Source organism: Mauremys reevesii, linkage group 2, assembly GCF_016161935.1.
Source record: "Mauremys reevesii isolate NIE-2019 linkage group 2, ASM1616193v1, whole genome shotgun sequence".
Classification (NCBI taxonomy): domain Eukaryota; kingdom Metazoa; phylum Chordata; order Testudines; family Geoemydidae; genus Mauremys; species Mauremys reevesii.
The window spans coordinates 95,251,353-95,270,720 of NC_052624.1; the positions used below are offsets into that span (position 1 = coordinate 95,251,353).

At 43.6% G+C, this 19,368-nt stretch overlaps 1 protein-coding gene across 4 annotated transcripts in view; it reads left to right on the forward strand.

Annotated features, from left to right (window-relative positions):
• VOPP1 (VOPP1 WW domain binding protein) overlaps positions 1-18,968 on the forward strand; it is a 99,540-nt gene extending 80,572 nt beyond the window's left edge. For 2 of the 4 annotated variants that reach the window (XM_039526961.1, XM_039526964.1), the window contains 3 exons: positions 9,676-9,753; positions 10,803-10,939; positions 18,542-18,723. In XM_039526961.1, coding sequence (XP_039382895.1) covers positions 9,676-9,753; positions 10,803-10,939; positions 18,542-18,723 — 397 coding nt within the window. Of the gene's footprint in view, positions 1-9,675; positions 9,754-10,802; positions 10,940-18,541 lie in introns of all 4 variants that reach the window. The other 2 variants (XM_039526962.1, XM_039526963.1) reach the window with 1 other exon arrangement.
• Positions 18,969-19,368: the final 400 nt, after the last annotated feature.

Sequence of the window (19,368 nt, forward strand, 5' to 3'; positions counted from 1 at the left end):
GCACAGGGAATTTAGGGGAGCTGATAGGGAGGTTGCTGGTCCACCCTGCTTCCAAGCCCCCACCACTAGCTCCAATGGGCTGCTCTTCCTGCAAGCAGTGGACAAAGCAGGTGGCTGCCAAACAACGTTATAAGGGAGCATGTTCCGTAATTGATCAGCAATGTAACAATGAAACGACGTTAACCGGGATGACTTTAAGTGAGGAGTTACTGTACTACAAAGACTAGCCCTGATCCTACAATCAGATCTGCTTGTGCTGATCTCTGCTTCCATGTGTAGTCAATGAACTTAGTAGGCCTCTGCCCAGGGTCAGGAGTTGTTTAGCTCATCCAAGTGCAGGATTGGGACCAAGGTTTGCTTGTTACAAGCCCATTAATTTGCCCCTTATTGTAATCAATAAATTGCTTATGTAAAAAAGGCAAATCAGGAGGCAAAAGTTGCAAAATCTTCAGTGATTTAAGGTATGTTCAGTTTTCTAGTTTGGTGATATCCAAATTTGCTTAATCAAACACTGTTTCAGATCAGCCTGTTGGGTTGCAGCTTACTGAGCTTGAACCAATCAGAAGCTACAAAGGGTGGTAGTGTAACAGATGTGTATAAACTTGATTGGTAATAACATGTTTAGTAGCCAATCTGTTCCTGTGTGAAAGACCCACTGAAAAAAAACAGAAAAGTGCTTATATAGTGAAATCAAAACTGACTATTGATGAAGTGTTGTCCAATCTGCATAGTAAATAAACAAAAATAGAAAAAATATTTTTTCTTGAATTTCTTCCAGTTGTGGTAATCTTAGGAGTGACTTGTATCATTAGTAGATAAAACACTTTCCTACAGAAAGAAGTGTATTTATTTTAGAGTTGGATGCCCCTTTAATATTTGTTTCTCCCACATAGGTTAGTTTAATGCAGTGGTCCCCAACCTTTTTCGTCAGGCAGGCGCCAGACAACGAGCCATGGAGGACTGTGGCGGCAGACGAGCATCCGCCAAAATTCCGCCGACAAGCAGCAATGTCAATAGGCGTAGCCGCCGAAATGCCGCCGACAAGCAGTGTCATCCAGAGGTGTCGCCGCCGAAAATCGGCAGCATTTTGGTGGCGACGCCTCTGGATGACACAGCTTGTCAGCGGCATTTCGGCGTATGCTCGTCCGCCGGCCAGTACACGGGCACACTTAGACGCTCCAGTGGGCGCCATGGCGCCCACAGGCACCATGTTGGGGACCCCTGGTTTAATGCATATGTAAAATAAATTATTGCATATGTACATAAAGCATTTTTCAGATTGTACATGTCTACTTAACTTCCCGTTTTTTACCTGTTTAGATTCTAAGGATTTGTCTACACTGGCAAATGAAAGACAAAACTTTTGTCGTTCAGAGGTGTTAAAAAAATACACCCCCTCCCCCGACAGGACACGTTTAGTCCACGACAGGTGCCACTATGAACAGCACTTTGTCAGCAGGAGCACTCTCCTGCCAACAACGCTAATGCTGCTTGTTGGGGGTGGAAGTTTTTGGCGGCAGGAGAGCTCTCTCCTGCCGACAAATGGCGGCTACACTGCGCACCTTCTAGCAGCACGGCCGTGTCGCCAAAAACTGCATAGTGTAGACATAGCATAAGCATCAGATTCCTTCCAAAAATAAAAAAGCAGTGTTGTGAACAACATGAAAAAATAAGCAAAATTATGTTCCAGCAATATGTATACAATAATCCATGTACTGAAGTTTTTTCTTTGTTTTGAAGTACATTTGCTACTGATTGCATTTATTTTTGTGCATATTTAATTGCATAATCAATTTCACAATTTTGCACACATTTTCTCCATTTTTTACTGCAAAGGTGTCAAATTACTGATTACACAGGAATGTAATTAGTTCTATTACATTTTGCTTGTCAGTTGGTTGCCATGTTTGCTTAGCTCTGGAATGTAAGCCTGTAATTAGGTATTCTGCAGGTGGAGTCAATCAAGAAGATACTTATTTCGTGCTACCAAGTGCCTGAAAACTAATACCAAAAACAATATAAAATCAATTATTTTCTATCTCTAATCTCTTGCTGTTATTACTATAGTGCTTCAGAAAGTAGATACATTCTCAAAGATACATACAATAGCACTGTGTCAGACTCAGAGCAAATCACAATCTAAAAATCACGCCTGTTGGATTATGGGAATTACTTAATATGCTCTGCATCCTGTGAATGTTTATAGCTTTTAATTAAGTTGGGTTCTCTGATTTTACACTTAGCTTTCCAATGACAGTTACAGCTGCGTGAAATGTCAGCAGGTGTGTGTTTAGCTAAGTGATCTAGCTGCAGATTTCTCCTTCATTGGAATTGAAAACAGCATGGGGGGTTAGAGAGACACTGCGCAACAGCTAGCATAATTCCAGACATTTTGAATGACTGGCACAGTACACAAATGTAGGCCTGGATTTGGGCCAAAGTCACTGATTTAGCCATAATTGATTACATGAAGGTCTCAGATACATTTTCAGTTCAATTCAAGAGCATAAGGAGAGAGCTTTATCGTGAAGGTGAAAGTTATCAGGCAGTCTTTATTTAGAAAAATCCCAACCTCCTATACTCTTTCACAGTAATGATCTAAGACACTGTGATGATTCTATTGTAAGATTTAGTGTTCTGGACCATTGACGTTGAATATTGTCTTTTTTTTTTTAAATAAGGGACCAGGTGGCTTGATGAAGAGTGAATTTCTGTGCGTTCATATCTTAAGCCAGGGGAGTAGATCGCAATTTGAAATGTGTACACCCGTTGCACCTCTTCCCCCCCCCCCACGAAGTATGTTCATAATCTCTGCAGGCAGACATACCATTAGAATCAATATGATTGCTAACCCAGCGGTGCAGTTTAAGAGAGAGAGCGAGAGCTAGTGATGTGTTAATGAAAGGCCTGATAATTAACAAAAAGTCCCTATTCCAGTCGTCATTAAAAATTTACATTCCCACCTCTAGGAAATTAAAAACTTGTCATGGTATAGAGAATCTATGCCTGCCCAAACCCAAGCCTGAAATTAGCTAGCTTCTCTGCTTTGTTCTACTAAACACAGGCCTGCAACCTATGCGAAGAGATGACTGTAAATATTTTTAATGGGCCAAATGCTGCACCCCCCTCCAAGGATGGGCAAGGTCCCAAACACAATAGAGCTTGCTCAGTTCTGTTGCAGTGGGCTACACTCCTTCCTTTTATGTCCTTGTAGTTACCCAGAGAAGTACCTGCTGACTTATCAAGTAGGTGGACAAAATGTATCTCCCTTGCTGTCACGTGTACTCAGGACCAGCCCCAGGCACCAGCCCAGCAAGCAGGCGCTCGGGACGGCCATGGGGCAGCACGTTGGGCTCTTCGGCGGCAATTCGGGGGTGAGAGAAGGACCTGCGGCCGAATTGGCGCCGAAGACTGGAGCGGCGGTGGTAGAGCTCCCGCAGATCGCGGTCGCGGCTTTTTTTTTTTTTTTTTTTTTGCTGCTTGGGGCGGCAAAAGCCCTGGAGCCGGCCCTGCGTGTACTGCACCTAGTATTTTACCTTTGAAGTACTGCTGTGCCACAGGAGTTATGCATATTCAGCTGTGCAGCAATTATAGTCATTATGTTTATTTCAGCCCTATTGTGCTAGTGAGTGACGGCCCCTGCCCCAACTAACTTGAAAACAAAATACACAAGACAAACTAGGGGTGAGAGGGGAAACGGAGGCATGAAGAACTGAAGTGAGTTGTCCGTGATTGCACAGAAGACCTGTGGCAGAGGTGGGAGTAGAATCCAGGTCTTCTGATGCCCAGCTCACTGACTTATCTAGACCATTCAAAGGTATCTGATTGGGGTGTCTTTATTCTTGAGTACCCAACTTGGACACATAAGGTTTGATTTTCAAAGGGGCTGAGCAACCATTTCTCCCACTGACTCAGTTGGAGTTGTGGATGTTCAGCTCCTCTGAAAACCAGGTCACGTATACATACACCACCACTGAAATGCAGCCAACAGTAGGGCTGAGAGCAGCAATCAACTGGTGCCCAGCATGCAGCACAACTGTCTAGAGAAGGCAGACAGGGCCTTGGTGTTAAAGACTCATCCCAAAAGATACTAAAACAATTTTGGGCCCAGTCTTGAAGTCCATTCTCAGGCAAAATTCCCACTGATGTCAAGACTGGGTTCCTTGTTTCCATTTTGAGAAGCAGCCCCACAATGTAACTTTTCAGCAGAGTGCTCTAGCGGAATGGAGTCCTTGGGATAACCTCTCCTCCATGTTTGTACAGCTTTCCCTTCCACTTGACTGGGTTCCTTCCCTGTGTCTTTGATACACTGGGGCTGTACAGTCTTATCAATTCAGGCAATGCTTTGCTTCAAAGAACACTTTTTACTGTGAGCCCAAAACTCAGAATAATATACAGAACCACCCGATAGTGGAATACATTTAGTAAAATATTCACTCCTATACATATTTCAGCTATTCACCAGTCTGTCTGTGAGAAAAAAAATCTTTTATTAACCCCCTGCCCTTCCTATCCTTAGGGCCTGATTCTTGTTTGAAAACAGTTTTACATGGGTCTTACTCCTAATTTACAGACGTCAGATCAGAACCAGGCTGCTAATCTCTGTCTCTGTTGTCTTTGCTTGTTGGGTCACATTTGTTATTTTGCAATCTGTAACATTAATCATTTTCTCATTTAATTGACTCACTTTGTTTTTTCCGCTCACCATGGCTACCGCCTGGTGGGGCTGAGTTCAACATAGACTAGATCTTCTCTGGATTTAAGTAAATGCATTTTCTGACTTTTTTTCATTACACAAACGTACACGTTTTTGCTACCCATCTCCATCTCTCAGCGGCAGACCAGAGCCTTCTGCAGTAAGTGTGATCATTGAATCACCCAGTGTAGAGATGGACAAGCCCTCGCAGTTCACCCAGTCCATCTCCCTGCCAATACTAGTGTCTTGGCTAGTCTACTTTGAAATTTCCTTAGTGATGGGAAATTTCTCTACTTCTCTTGGGAGACTGTTCGACAGCCTCATCGACGCCACTTTCCAAAAATCTTTCCCTGACTTTGCCCTTTCTTAATTTCATTCCATTAGTCCTAGTTAAATTCCCTTTCCTATCCTAAATAATTTTCTCTCCTTCCCTTGATGTTTTTCACCCATCTGTAGCCTATCATCATGATCCCTTGTATTAAAAAGAATCCCAGTGAGCTTTACAGACCTTACCCATGATATGCACAGAAATAATTTACATCTACCGGTGGAGTGCAGCCATCTCTGGGGTGAACCTTGGTTCTTGTCTACTCTAGGAAGGGTTTGCCAGTGTCATGGAGACACAGCTTTTGCTGGTATAGCTTATACCAGTTCCCTGAATGGAATAAGCAAAATAAACAAAATGCCTTTTTTTGCCAGTATAACTATGTCTATGCTAGGGTTTTTGCTGGCACAGCTATGTCAGTTAGGGTTGTGATTTTTTTCACACTCCTGACCAACATTGCTATGCCTGGCAAACTTTTTAAGTGTAGACTCCTACGCTTAAGGGTAGACCAGGCCTCAGAAACTATTTAGCAACACAGAGAGAGAAGTGAAGGAGAATGCTATCCTCATTTGAAATCAGTGTTGAAAGAGGCTTGCAGTGAGAAATTTTGGTGGGGGAGGAGCTCTCTTATAACCTTTAATCTAGTGAATAGGTACTCACCCAGGATGTGAGACCCTTGGATCAGGGGCGGCTCTACCTTTTTGGCCGCCCCAAGCAGTCATGCGCGGGAGGCGCCCCGGAGCCGCGGGAGCAGCGGACCTCCCGCGGGCATGACTGCAGAGGGTCCGCTTGTCGCGCGGCTCGGCTGGACCTCCCGCAGCTGCAGACAGTTCGCAGGTCCGGCGGCTCTGCTTGAGCTGCCACAGGCATGCCTGCGGGAGGTCCAGCCGAGCCGCGGGACCAGCGAACCGTCCGCAGTCATGCCTGCGGCAGGTCCGGTCCTCCCGGGGCCCAATCTGCCCCCCCCCCCCGGGAAAGGGCCGCCCCACGCGCGTGCTTGCCGCGCTGGGGTCTGGAGCCGGCCCTGCCTTGGATCAAGTCTTCCTTTCTCTTGAAGGGGAGAAGGGATTTAAACGGGGACCAGCCACCTCTCAGGTGAGTGCCCTAACTACCAGACTTTGAAGTTACTCCACTTTAATTCAATAATTAAATATTAATTGAGCCAGTGAAAGTGTTAGAATGACTCTATAGCTGCGTCCAAACACTAATAGCAAAGGATTAGCTAGCCTTCTGCAGGACCTTAAGAGCAGTAGCGGCAAATAAACCATTGATTTTTCAATGTTTTGGCACTGCTGTTAAGTGGTGGGAAATGCGAACAATTGCACGTACACTACCCTGTTGATTTAAGAATGTTCTGTATATATTTGTTCTTTTTTTTTTAAAATCAATATTAAATGGATCCTTTTTTTTATGAGGAAAAAGTGAATGCTCTTGTAGTGCCAGGTGTTTTAGAGATTCTTTCCTGAATCAATATATTAGTTCATTTTCACAGAACCAAGCAGAAAGTACAATAATTGTCCTCAGAGGAGCTGCCTCAGAAAGCTTAATTGCTATTTTGAAATGGAGATTTGACGTAAAGGGCCTGAGTCACAGAGGGCCCTCAGCCTGGCCTCCTTTTGTGCACATGCAACTTTGCGCAATAAGCATGCATGCATTTTTTAAATATTATCAACTACACACACACACTAACAACTGTACATGCAGGGGACAGAATGGATCTGTGCAGACCCGTGGAACATTCCATCGAAGGATCTCAACTGCTTTATAAACATTCATAAATTAAGCCTCCCTTCCTCCCTCTTTTTATCCCTGTTTTACAGGTAGGGAAACTGAGGCACAGAGAAGTAAAAGAGACACTGCCAACTTGAAACCCTGTCAGTTTAAAGAGAAAAGAATTAAAAGTTGTTTTGGGCATTACCCTTGGCCTAGAGACCCTCTGTCAATTTTTGTGGTTTTAATAACCATAGTTTCCTGTTTTAAAAACGTATGTCCGTCCCCGTTTGCTGTGTGGAAAAACCCATCCAAACAAAAAGGGAAAATGGCTAGCTGATGACTATACACAAAGGACTATCTAATACTAAAAGTAAGCAAGCTGAAAGAATAAAGAAAAAATACTTTTCTCTATTCTTGATAGGTTCTTTACATTTTAGTGACAGCACCTAAAGATGCAGATAGGCACCTCGTAGGATTTTTCCAAAACAGCGTAGGTGCCTAATTCTCATTGGACTTGGCAACTTGGGATGTTTGAAAATCCCATTTAAGCACCCGGTTCCAATGGGAGTTTGGCACCTAGGCTCTTTTAAAAATCCTACTAGACACTATCAGCTGGTTGATGTTTCAGAGACTCTGGCTTTGCCCGAGAAACTTCTGCAGAGTCATTGGAAAACTGTTCTACCACATTCCCTTGCATTACAGCTGCTCTTTGTGTATTTTAAATTCTCTGACATCAAATAGCACCCTCCTCTTCTCCTTGGCCGTAGCATGTCAGCTACTCAGAAATAATCCCTAAGGACAAGGGAGCCAGTTTTCAAACAGCAGGGCCTGAAGCCTATGTGCATTCACCTGCATTTGTGAATGCAGATTTGTTAACTGAGCATGTAAATGGGTAATTGTGCATGCAGATAACCAATTGATTTTTTACATGCAAATGTGGGTGCACAAGCACAAACCTAGCTTCTACTCTTTAAAAATTTGGCTCAAATTAGATTCATACATTGGGCATATTAAAGTAGTTCAATGCAGTTGCTGATTATTTTCCTCTTGTCTTATCTGGATATGACAATCTGAATCATATTCCCATCCGAGGGCAAATTTTGTGAGCTAACCCCTTAGGCTGTTCATGTATCACAGCCTCCATGTTATCTCTGTCCTTTTTCCATCTTAGCATCTGGCTACTTTTCTTGCTGCTGCTGGAAGTGGCAGCCGCAATAAAAGCTGCCCGTGAGTTCACCCGTGAACACACGTGTTGGCTTTAGCATTAGTGACATTTTCCTTACCCTTTCAATGGATAGTGCTAAAATATGTTCAAAACTGTTTTTTTCCATATAAAATGTTAGATTGACGTGTTTATTGGAGAAAAGTCTGCTAGTTAAATGCATGGCATGGGACTCTTGGCTATTTGAAATCCACTATTGAAAAATCTTGGCTGGGAGTTCAAGTGTATCACTTTCTTTTTTTCATTTAGTAAAACTGTATAAACGAAATTATTATTTTTCCTGAGTCTTTAATGGGTTTTTCTTTCAAGTTTCATTGGAGAAAAAGCTGCATGGAATGAACTCTGTGGGTTTGGGGATTTCCCCCCCCCCCCCCTATTTTTCTCCTAACAGCTTTGCACTCTAAGAAGCCAGAATAATATTATGAGTTTTTTTAATTTGAAGATATAGTAATAATACAAGGAGGTTTAGTCTGCCAGTTTGCAAAGGATCAGTGATCTCACTGCTGTGATCTTGTACTTCTGGTCTGTTGCCAATGAACAAAATCCAGCCTGCTTGACATTCAGTGTCTGCATTGTTCCCGTGCTGGAATGAAATGCAGCAATGCTGCTTTCCTCTACAACAGTGGTTTTCAACCTTTTTTCATTTGCTGACCCCTAAAAAAATTTCAAATGGAGGTGCTGACCCCTTTGGAAATCTTAGAGATAGTCTGAAGACCACAGGTTGAAAACCGCTGTTCTATGGTAATGACAACCTTTCGTGGACCCCTTAGGCATAGTCTGTGGACCCCCAGGGGTCCGAAGACCACAGGTTGAAAACCACTGGTCTTCAACAAGCTTGACTGTATAAAATTAAATGCTCCAACAAGTCATCTTAGGAGGCTTAAAAGGGGGGCATAGAAGAAGGCTGTTTGAATAATGTGCAGCAATATTATGAATGGCAAAAAAAACCCCTGTACAACAGGTCTGAACATATGAACCAGTAATTGAATACTCCAATCCTTAGCAAGTAGTTACTCTAGTCAATTGGACTATTGCCTAGGTATGGCTGTAGGAGTCAGATACGGATTACTATTCACAGAATGTGTGTGTGTGTGTGTGTGTATAACTTTGTATTAAAGTGACACTGATGCCATGGGTCTGATTTTTACACTGGTGTAAGTCAGGAGCAACTCCAGGGACATCAGTGGTGTAAGCCCAGTATCAGTTGAGAGGACAATCAGGCCCTCTGTTACTGTCTATGGTGATATTAATGCTGGTTCTTTACAACCCCAAATTAGCAGTGTTTCCACTCTCTAGAGCAGTGGTTCTTAACCTGTGGGCTTCTTGCAGCTACAGCCAATGTGACATCCTCAGGGCCATACAGGTAGTATATGTGTTGTGTGGATGCAGCCCATAGTGGTCAATAGGTGGAGAACCAGTCACTGCTTTGAGAGAACCCCAGCTGTGCTTTGTGCCACCATGGCAACAATGTAACATTTTTCCTTCCAGATTTGTGAGGTCATAAATGATGCCCCTGGCCGTGAATCTAATTAAATCTGAGTCATTGACTCTCTGTCTCTGTGTTTAGATGCTGGACTGTCAGTTTACAATAACTGGATTTGATAGAGATTTTACTGTTCAGTTTATATTCCCCCCTTGGCACCAGATTTTGATATGATGCATTTTTACTTTAAGTGACAAACACTCCCAAAATGTCCTTTTCTCTTTATTCCTATGTAGATGTCGCTCCTATGAAGATTGCTGTGGGTCAAGATGCTGCGTAAGAGCCCTCTCTATCCAGCGACTCTGGTATTTTTGGTAGGTTAGGACTTCTTTTTTTCTGAACACGGATCCTATACTTGCCTCATTTTAAGAGAGCCTGATAAACCACCACATTTCCTGCCTGGGTATTTTATATAGTTAACATTTAAAATATATACAGGCTGAGATTTTCAAAGCTGCATAGGAGATTTAGATGCACTGTTCGCATTTAAAATGAATGTGATGTCTGCACCTGAATCCCCAAGGCAGCTTTGCAAATCTCAGCCATTATGTTCAGGATAAACACTTTCAGATAACAGAGCCAAAAGGGAATTTATGAATGTTGGCTTGGTGATGTGGGACCAAATTCTGCTCTCCTTTACATCAGTTTAGAATTTGGCCCATCTCATCCAGTGATCTATGCTGCCACGCAACTTTTGTACCTTCAACCCTTCTCTCCATCAGCCAGAAGGGATCTCTGCAGAGCAAACCTACTTAGCGTCTGGGCCGAGAGAGGAGCATTTGTGTTGTTCAACAGTGACCCCTCTGGTCAGTTTAAGGAATGGCATGGCTATGCTCCAAAGAAATCCCCTCTGGTACACCTTGTTCCAAAGAAGGGGCACCTGGACCTAAGTCATTTATTTCCATCAATATTATTTGGAATTCTGATCCAAGCAAATCTTAGGTGAGGTAAAGAGGTGTCAGGAGGGGACAGATGAACCCATAACCCCAGAGTTGGGGGAAGAAGACAGTAGTCTCCTAGTGCTGCTGGCCTAATCACTATTGTTCTTGTAAGCTAATGAGAGAAAATACAGTGGAAACCCACTGTATGAACAAATACACTCCTAAGAACAAAATCTCCTCAGTCACTATAGAAGTATCAACTACGTGCTGCCATACACAGGTATCTCAGCTTGTGCAGTCCTGCTTTCAAGGAATAATATTTTCAGAAAATCCTGATAACAGCATATGGGGGCTGATGGTTAGAGGGTAATGATCTTGGTTTCTCTTATCTATGAATTTTTGAATAACCCCAGCTCCCTGGGACCCTGCACTTTAGATGGATGCCATCTCCAAGTTTGACTTTTCCTCCTTCTTTTGCTCAGGTTCCTTCTCATGATGGGCGTTCTGTTCTGCTGCGGAGCTGGTTTCTTCATCCGAAGGCGGATGTACCCTCCACCGCTCGTAGAAGAACCTACTTTTAATGTATCCTACACCAGACAACCAGCCAACACTGCAGCAGGTCAGAGACTACTTATATGCTAGCCTAATTTCTTCTGTGTGCACAGAAAATGTTTAAAAACCATGTGATTTTTAGCTAGGAGTAGCTGTTGCACTAGTTTAATTCACCACAGGTGATGGGGGTTCAAATTCTGCTTCGAATATGTGGCACCATTTGTGAATGTACACCCAATACTATTGAGATCCAGTAGGCGATAAGAATGGGTCAGACCAATGGTCCATCTAGCCCAGTATTCTGTCTTCCGATAGTGGCCGCCAGGTGCTTCAGAGGAATGAACAGAAGGGCAATCACAGTGCTCACAATTCTCTTTCAAAAGAATTTTTGCATTTCTTTTACTAATCCCTTCTAGAGAGTTCTTCCCCCACTGGTTTTATAACTTATGTCCATGAATGCAAACAGAATAGGAAAACAGTTAATCACATTGCCTATTGCTCTGCATATGTTGCAATGCCACATTAGCAATGATGTTCCTCTTTTATATGAATAATAAGGAACAGTTTCCCATAGTTGGTACAATATACTTGAAAATATCTTTGCCAGAATGAGACAACCAAACATTTTCCTTCTGTGATCCTACTTAACTGTGGCTTTTCCATTTTTGCTGTGCCTTCCGTGTTATGGAATACTGCTTTAGAAGTGGGAAAACGCTACTTCTTCCTTCTCAGTCTGAGCATTCTTCAACTGTCAAACAATGATTTTGAGGAAGTCTGAAGGATCCGTACATTAGTGGATCAGCTCCATTCCCCCCAGCCTACTCCTACCCTGTCCCCTAAACAGTCCCACCAAGAGAGCCCTTCAGAGGGCATGTATGCTCTGTGGGACTTCTTGAATCCTGTCCCCTCCAGTTATGAGACCTTCTCTAGCTGCAGACATACCTGTGCTAGCTGGACTCTAGCTAGCTTGCTAAAAATAGCAGTGAGGATGTACCGGACTGGGCTTCAGCATGGGGTGCACAAGTCTGTCTGACCTTCCTGAGTACAGACTCGCTTGTGCAGCTGACGCAAAGCCCACACCACCACATCCTCACTGCTATTTTGTGAATGCGAGCTGCAAATCACACACCCCAGCTGCAGTGTACACAAACCCTAAGACATCCCTATGCTCCCAACTTGGAGTACATTGCCTCACAGATAGAGCTGGCTGTGGGATGATTATTCCATTTCTTGACCGCTTTCCAGGTTTCGAAATTTTGTTTTCGTTCTGCATTGGAATGAAACCAAAACGTTTCCAACATTTTCACAAAACAGAGATTATGTCAAACATCTGTTTTCCAATTGGAAAGGTCAGGGTTTCATGTCTCTGAAAGTGACTGGAGAGTCCACCCTGAACCTCAGAAACTTTCCTGATGAAAATTTGGTCAAAATGAATACGTCTTCGCAAAACATTTCAGCTTCAATGAAGCAGCATATTTCAATGGAATTTCATTCTTTCATTTGTTGAACATATTAAATGCATAGGACATTCTATTCAAGGTGAGAAACACACACACTTATTTTTTGTTTACCAATCACGCATTTGCCTAGTGAGATAGTTTAGGTAGTTCTTTCCTGAGATGGTAGGAAAAAATAAAATATTATAAGTCTTGGAAATAACTCAGTGGTTATATATAAATAGGGAGCATCACATGGCTGGATTGGCAAATATATTTAATTGTTCTTAATGAGGTACACATGGCAGAAGTCATGTGGAAATAGAAAATAGCTATCTAGTTAAGTCTTTTAATGTCCTAGCTATGCCACATGATTTTAATTTTTTTTTTAAAAAAGTCTTAAGATCTGATCTAAAGCCCATTGAAGTCAATGGGAGTTTTTCCCGTTGGCTTTGGTGAGCTTTAGATTAGGCACTTAATTTGTAAGTGCTTTCTCAGTCTCTCTCCCAGTGACTCTGAATTCTTCTGCATTTCTGACCATGCCTGTCCTTTAAAATAAAGCACACTTAGGGCCTGTGAGGTACTGAGCACCTATGACTCACACTGGGGGGGAGGGTAGCTCAGTGGTTTGAGCATTGGTCTGCTAAACCCAGGATTGTGAGTTCAATCCTTGAGGGGGCCATTTAGGGATCTGGAGCAAAAATCTGTCTGGGGATTGGTCCTGCTTTGAGCAGGGGGTTGGACCAGATGATCTCCTGAGGTCCCTTCCAACCCTGATATTCTATGATTCAATGGATTTGTGGCTGCCTAGCCACCCCATTTTTGAAGGTCTAATGAGCTTGAATAGTTCTGATATACTAGGCAATAAAAGTAAACACCTGGGATTTGACCCTGCAAGAAGATCAGGATCCAGCTCTTATCTTGCTTTTGGGTTTATTGAAAGTGTCGCTGATCTGAATACCAGTGTGGAAATAAACTGTAGTTGTGCAGTAGTTGTGCAAGGCATTTTAACAATAATAATTGCAAAATGCAAGGAGTTTCCCCACTCCTCGCCCGATTTCCCTTTGTGGAAGGAAAAGTGAGGAAAGATGCTGAAATGTGCAAGCACCATCTTTGTGGCAAAATGCTTAAGAAAAATAACACTGCTGTAATCACAGACATAGGCCCAAACACCCCTGCACTTTAGGGAAGCTTGGGTTTGGATCCAGTTCCCAATCCAATCCAATCCCATGGCTTGACTCCATTTCTATAATGGGACCAGTGGTGACATTGGATGGAAACAGGGGCAGGAGCTCTCTCATTGCCAAGCAAAGGAAGAGGGGAAGCTGGCTGGGGAGTGCTATTTACCCAAGGCAGGGTGGAGAAGAAGCGCTCCTATCTGTTTGCAGGGAAGGAGGAGTTGTGCTCCCGACGTGCTTCCCCTAACCTTAACCCCTGAATGGGCCAAACCAAACACAAGATCCAGACACCCCAAGCTCCATGGATGTTTGGATTGGCACCTTATGGCTTAGGCCCATCTCTCTTTGAGACTAAGGGAATAAAAACTCAGTCTGAAAAAGCATTAAGTAGTGTGCAACGCTAGTAGTGTCTCTCTGGGTTCCATCCTGTTGTCATACTGAATCCCCAGGCCACTGAGCCATGGAAATTGGTGATCAAATGTAAAATCCATGGGGGCTGCTTTCCTTACAGACAAAGTAGGAAGCAAAGCACCGAGGAGAAACTGCTGCTCCTTGACCACTTAATTCTGTTAACTCAGCTTTGCCATGAAAAAAGAGAGAGAGGAGGAAAGAACTTGATGTATTCCCACAGACAAACCCTGCAAAGTTCCTAGAGGGCATAACTTTTTAATTGCTGAAACCATATTCAATAGATTTTTATTGATCAAAAATTTTGGAGTCTTCATGGATAGTTCCCTGAAAACATCTGCTCAGTGTGCAGCGGCAGTCAAAAAATGTAATGGAATTCTTGGAACCATTAGGAAAGGGATAGATAATAAAACAAAAAATATCATAATGCCACTGTATAAATCCATGGTAGGCCCACACCGTGAATACTGCAAGCAGTTCTGGTCATCCCATCTCAAAACCAAAAAATATTAGAATTGGAAAAGATGCAGAGAATGGCAACAAAAATGACTGGGGTATGGAACAGCTTCCATATGAGGAGAGATTAAAAAGACTGGGACTGGTCAGCTTAGAAAAGAGACGATTAAAGGGGTTTATGATAGAGGTCTATAAAATCATGAATGGGATGGAGAAAGTGAATAGGGAAGTGCTGTTTACTCCTTCCTATAACACAAGAACCAGGGGCCACCCAATGAAATGAATAGGCAGCTAGTTTAAAACAAACATAAGGAAATTCTTCTTCACACAATGGACAGTCAACCTCTGGAACTCATTACAGGGAATTTTGTGAAGGCTAAAAGTATAACTGGGTTAAAAAAAGAATTAGATAAGTTCGTGGAGGATAGAACCATCAATGGCTATTAGCCAACATGGTCAGGGATGTAATTGCGTGTTCCATGTGTCCCTAAAACTCCAACTGTCAGAAGCTGGGACCAGACGACAGGGGATGGATCACTCAAAATTGCCCTGTTTTGTTCTCTCTCTCTGAAACTTCTGGCATTGGTCACTATCAGAGACATGATACTGGGCTAGATGGACCATTGCTCTGACCCAGTATGGTCATTCTTATCCTCTTATGATATCTAGAGTTTGAAGTCTATTTCCTATCATTCTTAATGGGAGTATAATGTCTCTGATTCTCTGGGTACCACTTTCATTTGATCATATATTTCCTGTTGTTCTGGGCCCAGAATTCATTATTGGCATGTGATGAATTCGACATTTCTTAATCTTACTCTGTGCTAAGAAAACCTGTCCCATAATATTAGCCAGACTTGTATTGACTTCAGTTGGAGCTGGACTGGGCCTCACACTTGTCTGTCTTAAAGGGGGGTTGTGAGCTTGAGATGCAATCCAAGAGGCAATACCGTTCAGTACATTGTAAAATACCAGGTGCATTTTTCTGTATCTTGGAAGATTTTAGAAAAAGATCTTGGTTAAAAATAAAGTAATAAGAAAAGCAAACCCCCAAAGCTGTTCATTTGTAATTGTAGCGTACCTGACAGGGGCAAAAAATCAGTGTCGGCAAATAAGTACCAAAACCCCAGGGCACCAAGAGCAATTTACAAAACACAAATGGGAGTTGGATCAGGCTCTGAGAGGAGATAGTTAACCCGCAGCAAGTATAGGCTGTTCGGCTTTTCTGGGTGTAATGGCTTAGATCTCTTGGGGCCAGTCTGCCCAAGGAAGAATCACACCTGGATGCACCTGGAACAATGTGTGTATTCTCCTATAGAACCCCACCCTGGCATGTACAAATGCCAATTGACGTGTTCATACAGCATTTGGCAGGCTCAGCTGATAGGTAGGTACATCCAGTGGTCCCTTCTTTGAAAAAGTGGCCCTTGCTGTTTTTGTCCTGCTGCACAGATCCAGACAGAAGGAAGTTTGATTATTATAGCTGTAAAATGCCTGTTATCTGTTGCAGTGTGAATTCTTGCACCACTATAAGGAGGCTCCATCTTAAAGAGGTTTTCTTACTCAGATTTGGCTGTAATATCACCTTTGGTTAAACTTGCTAATTTTCAGGTAGCTATCACCAGGAATCTAGCTTATTCCCTTCGGGCAGTGTTTCCCAAACTTGGGATGCTGCTTGTTCAGGGAAAGCCCCTGGCAGGCCGGCTGGTGTGTTTACCTGCCCCGTCCGCAGGTTTGGCCAATTGTGGTCCCCACTGGCTGCGGTTCGCTACTCCAGGCCAATGGGAGCCGCTGGAAGCGGCAGCCAGTACGTCCCTCAGCCTGCACCGCTACCAGCAGTTCCCATTGGCCTGGAGCAGCGAACCAAGGCCAGTGGGAGCCGCGATCGGCTGGACCTGCAGACGCAGCAGGTAAACAAACTGGCCTGGCCCGCCAGGGGCTTTCCCTGAACAAGCGGCGTCCCAATTTTGGGAAACACTGAGTTAGGAATTAAGGTTTGCTAGAGGGCATTGTGCCGAAGCGGGGGAGGAAAGGCTTGTGGCAGTGAAGTAAATGGAAAGACGGATCTAGCCTTAGTACTGATTCTAGGCCAGCATTCTATCTAATCCCATCTTCCCATTTGCCACCCAGAAAACTCACGACCCCCCAGCTCTCCATCCTGTGTATTGTTGTTGTTGTTGTTTGTTACCGTAGTGCCGAGGAGCTCAGTACCCCATTGTGCTAGGCACTGTACAAACATAACAAAAAGACAGTCCCTGCCCTAACATGTTTACATTCTAAGTATGCAACAAGATGGATATAGACAGATCAATGTGGGAGTACAAAGAACAAGGAGACAAAGGTACATGTACGTGGATACATGTCTGTCTGGCAGACTGCCTGGGAGCCACAGGCCCTGGAAGCCCTGGGATTCCTCAGCCATGAGGCATGCGGACTGCTGCAGAACCAGGTGGACACACCTGTGGGAAACCTATTTGGATACCTGCCGGACTTTGGTGAAATCAAACCAGCTCTGCAAAGTGTTTTGATTTTACTGAATCTTTAAATTTCAACAGATAAAAATGTGTCATTGGAATTTTTCCGACCAGTTCTAATTACTGGAATGGAGAGGCGTTGTGGGTGGGGCACTGGGCTGGGGCACAGAAGCCCTAGGTTCTGTTCCTGCCTCTGCCACTGGCTTGCTGTGTGAGCTCAGACAGCTTACTTCATGTCTCTGTGCCTCTGCCGTCCACCTCCAAGCCATCGTCTGTTTAGATGTAAACACTTTGGGTATGTCTACACTACCTGCCGGATCTCGTAGCTGAAGTTGTGTATCTTAGATCGATCCCCCCACCCCCTCCAGTGTTGACCAGGCCTTTGAGACACGGACTGTTCAGGGGTGCTGGAACAATGTGTACAGTGGGGGGTGCTGAGAACCATTGAACCAAACTGTAAACCCTGCATCTGATGGAAACCACTTGCAGCCAGGGGGTGCGGCAGCTCCCCCCACACCCTTAGTTCCAGCACCTATGGGACTGTGTGCTACCCAGTCTTTTTACAGCACCTAACACAGTGGGCCCCTGATCTCAGCTGGGACCTGTAGACACTACTGTAATATAATACTGATACAATACTAATCATCATACTTTCCAGGCAGTAGTTTGGTGTTTGACTAATGATTCTTTTTAATCATATTCAAAACGCTGCTTTTAGTGACTTACTTTCCTTTGTCATTAGATGTAGTGATTTATTAATATGTTCTTTGATATGACTTTGGTTCTGTGTTTACATTTTTTCCCTTTGAGCTAGTTGAAGTTTTGTGCCTAAATGAACTGACAGAATGTCAATGGCATCAAAGTTTCCTTGGTGCCTAGAGCAACCATGTTTGTTCTCTGTTCTCTCTGGCCTACGCTTATTGCTAATGTCAAAGATGTTGCCATTAGGTTAGTGAAGAACCACAGAACAGCCTTATTGGCAAGCATGTTGGTATTAACTGGGCCCTTAATGTTTGCTGCTCTGAATGTTGTTTCTTGGCTGACACAGCTAAGTACATTGATACGTGTTCTGGGGTTTCCATCTAATTTTTCTTGGGGATCTTGGGGATTTATCCTTGGGGATATGTCCTTAGTGTATTCAAACAGTATCCGCAGGCAACTCGATATAGAATACATGCATGTCGGTTAAAGGGTGTGAGTGTAGGTTGAGATCCTGTCGTGTATTTTCTCTACAAAGTGAATTTAGTGCTCCTAACTGGTGCAGGTTCAACGGCCCTGGAAACTGAACTCTTCTATCCACAGAAGCAGCAGTGACAGGGCAAGCATCCCCAGTGCTCATGATCTGGAGAAAGCACCTTTAGGGGGTGAAAGGTAGTTCCATCTCTGGGTCCATTCAGTCCTTCATTTGTCTTCTGAGACTCCCAGCCAGGGTGCCAGTAAGTGTGATGATGATTTGTTATGGTGTCAACAGCTGCCCACTGAACTGAGACCACCAACCTCATGTGACTGGGCAGCCATCAGATGGAAACAACTTGTGTGCATTGTCTTTGCCATGTGTCACATACTCCAGTTAAAACCTACTATGTATCATTTGCCTTTAGAGAAGAGCACATCTGTGCTTTCCCTAGCATTGGAGCAGTATGATACTAGCCTGTCTGTTTGTTATAAATTTACCATTGCATTGTAAATTAATGTATTTTCTCTCCATTTCTTTTAGGATCACAGCAACCAGGGATGCCATACTACACGGATCCAGGAGGACCTGTGATGAACCCCATGGCTATGGCTTTCCATGTCCAGCCCAACTCCCCGCAAGGAAATCCAGTGTACCCACCTCCGCCCTCTTACTGCAACGCACCACCACCCCCATATGAGCAGGTGGTGAAATCCTCCACGTAACAACTCTGCAGCTCTGTTACCTGACTCTGTGAGAAGCAGGTGCCATTGCAAAGTGACTGGGGTAGAGGGCCTCTGCCTTTCTGAACACTTGCTAGTTCTCTAACTCTCCCTACACACACTCCCCATTAACATTACTTGCAAGGGATGATTTTTTTTGTAGTAGGGGGTGATTTTTCATTTTGATGTATTCAGAACTAAAGCAAGGTCTTTTAAATGCTTTTAATGGAAACCTATATTTAAATCCAGTACGTTTTCCCTTTATTTATTGTTTAAAAGGTGTATATTAACGCATTGTGGCAAAATACGATAGCAGCTTTATGCAACCACAAAGTGATGCACGCTCTCCTAAAACCCAGTAGACAAATGTGGTATTCTACTAGAGTAGAAAGGAGAGAAGGAGTGAGTTGGAGGAAAGAGTCAGGGCAAGATATTTATAAGTGTGACCACCAACCTCATGGCCTATGGTTTTCTAGGAAAGCTCTGTTCTGAGACAAAGAAGGGGGACAGGATGTTATGGAAGCCATCGAGTGAGCGAGGAAGTCGAGTCCTGGCAGTGGGTTCTGTTTGGAACAAGTCCCACTTGAGAACTTCACTTCTATAAAAGGTGTGGGTCTAAGAAATCGTGAATGAGCAGGTCTGCAATGT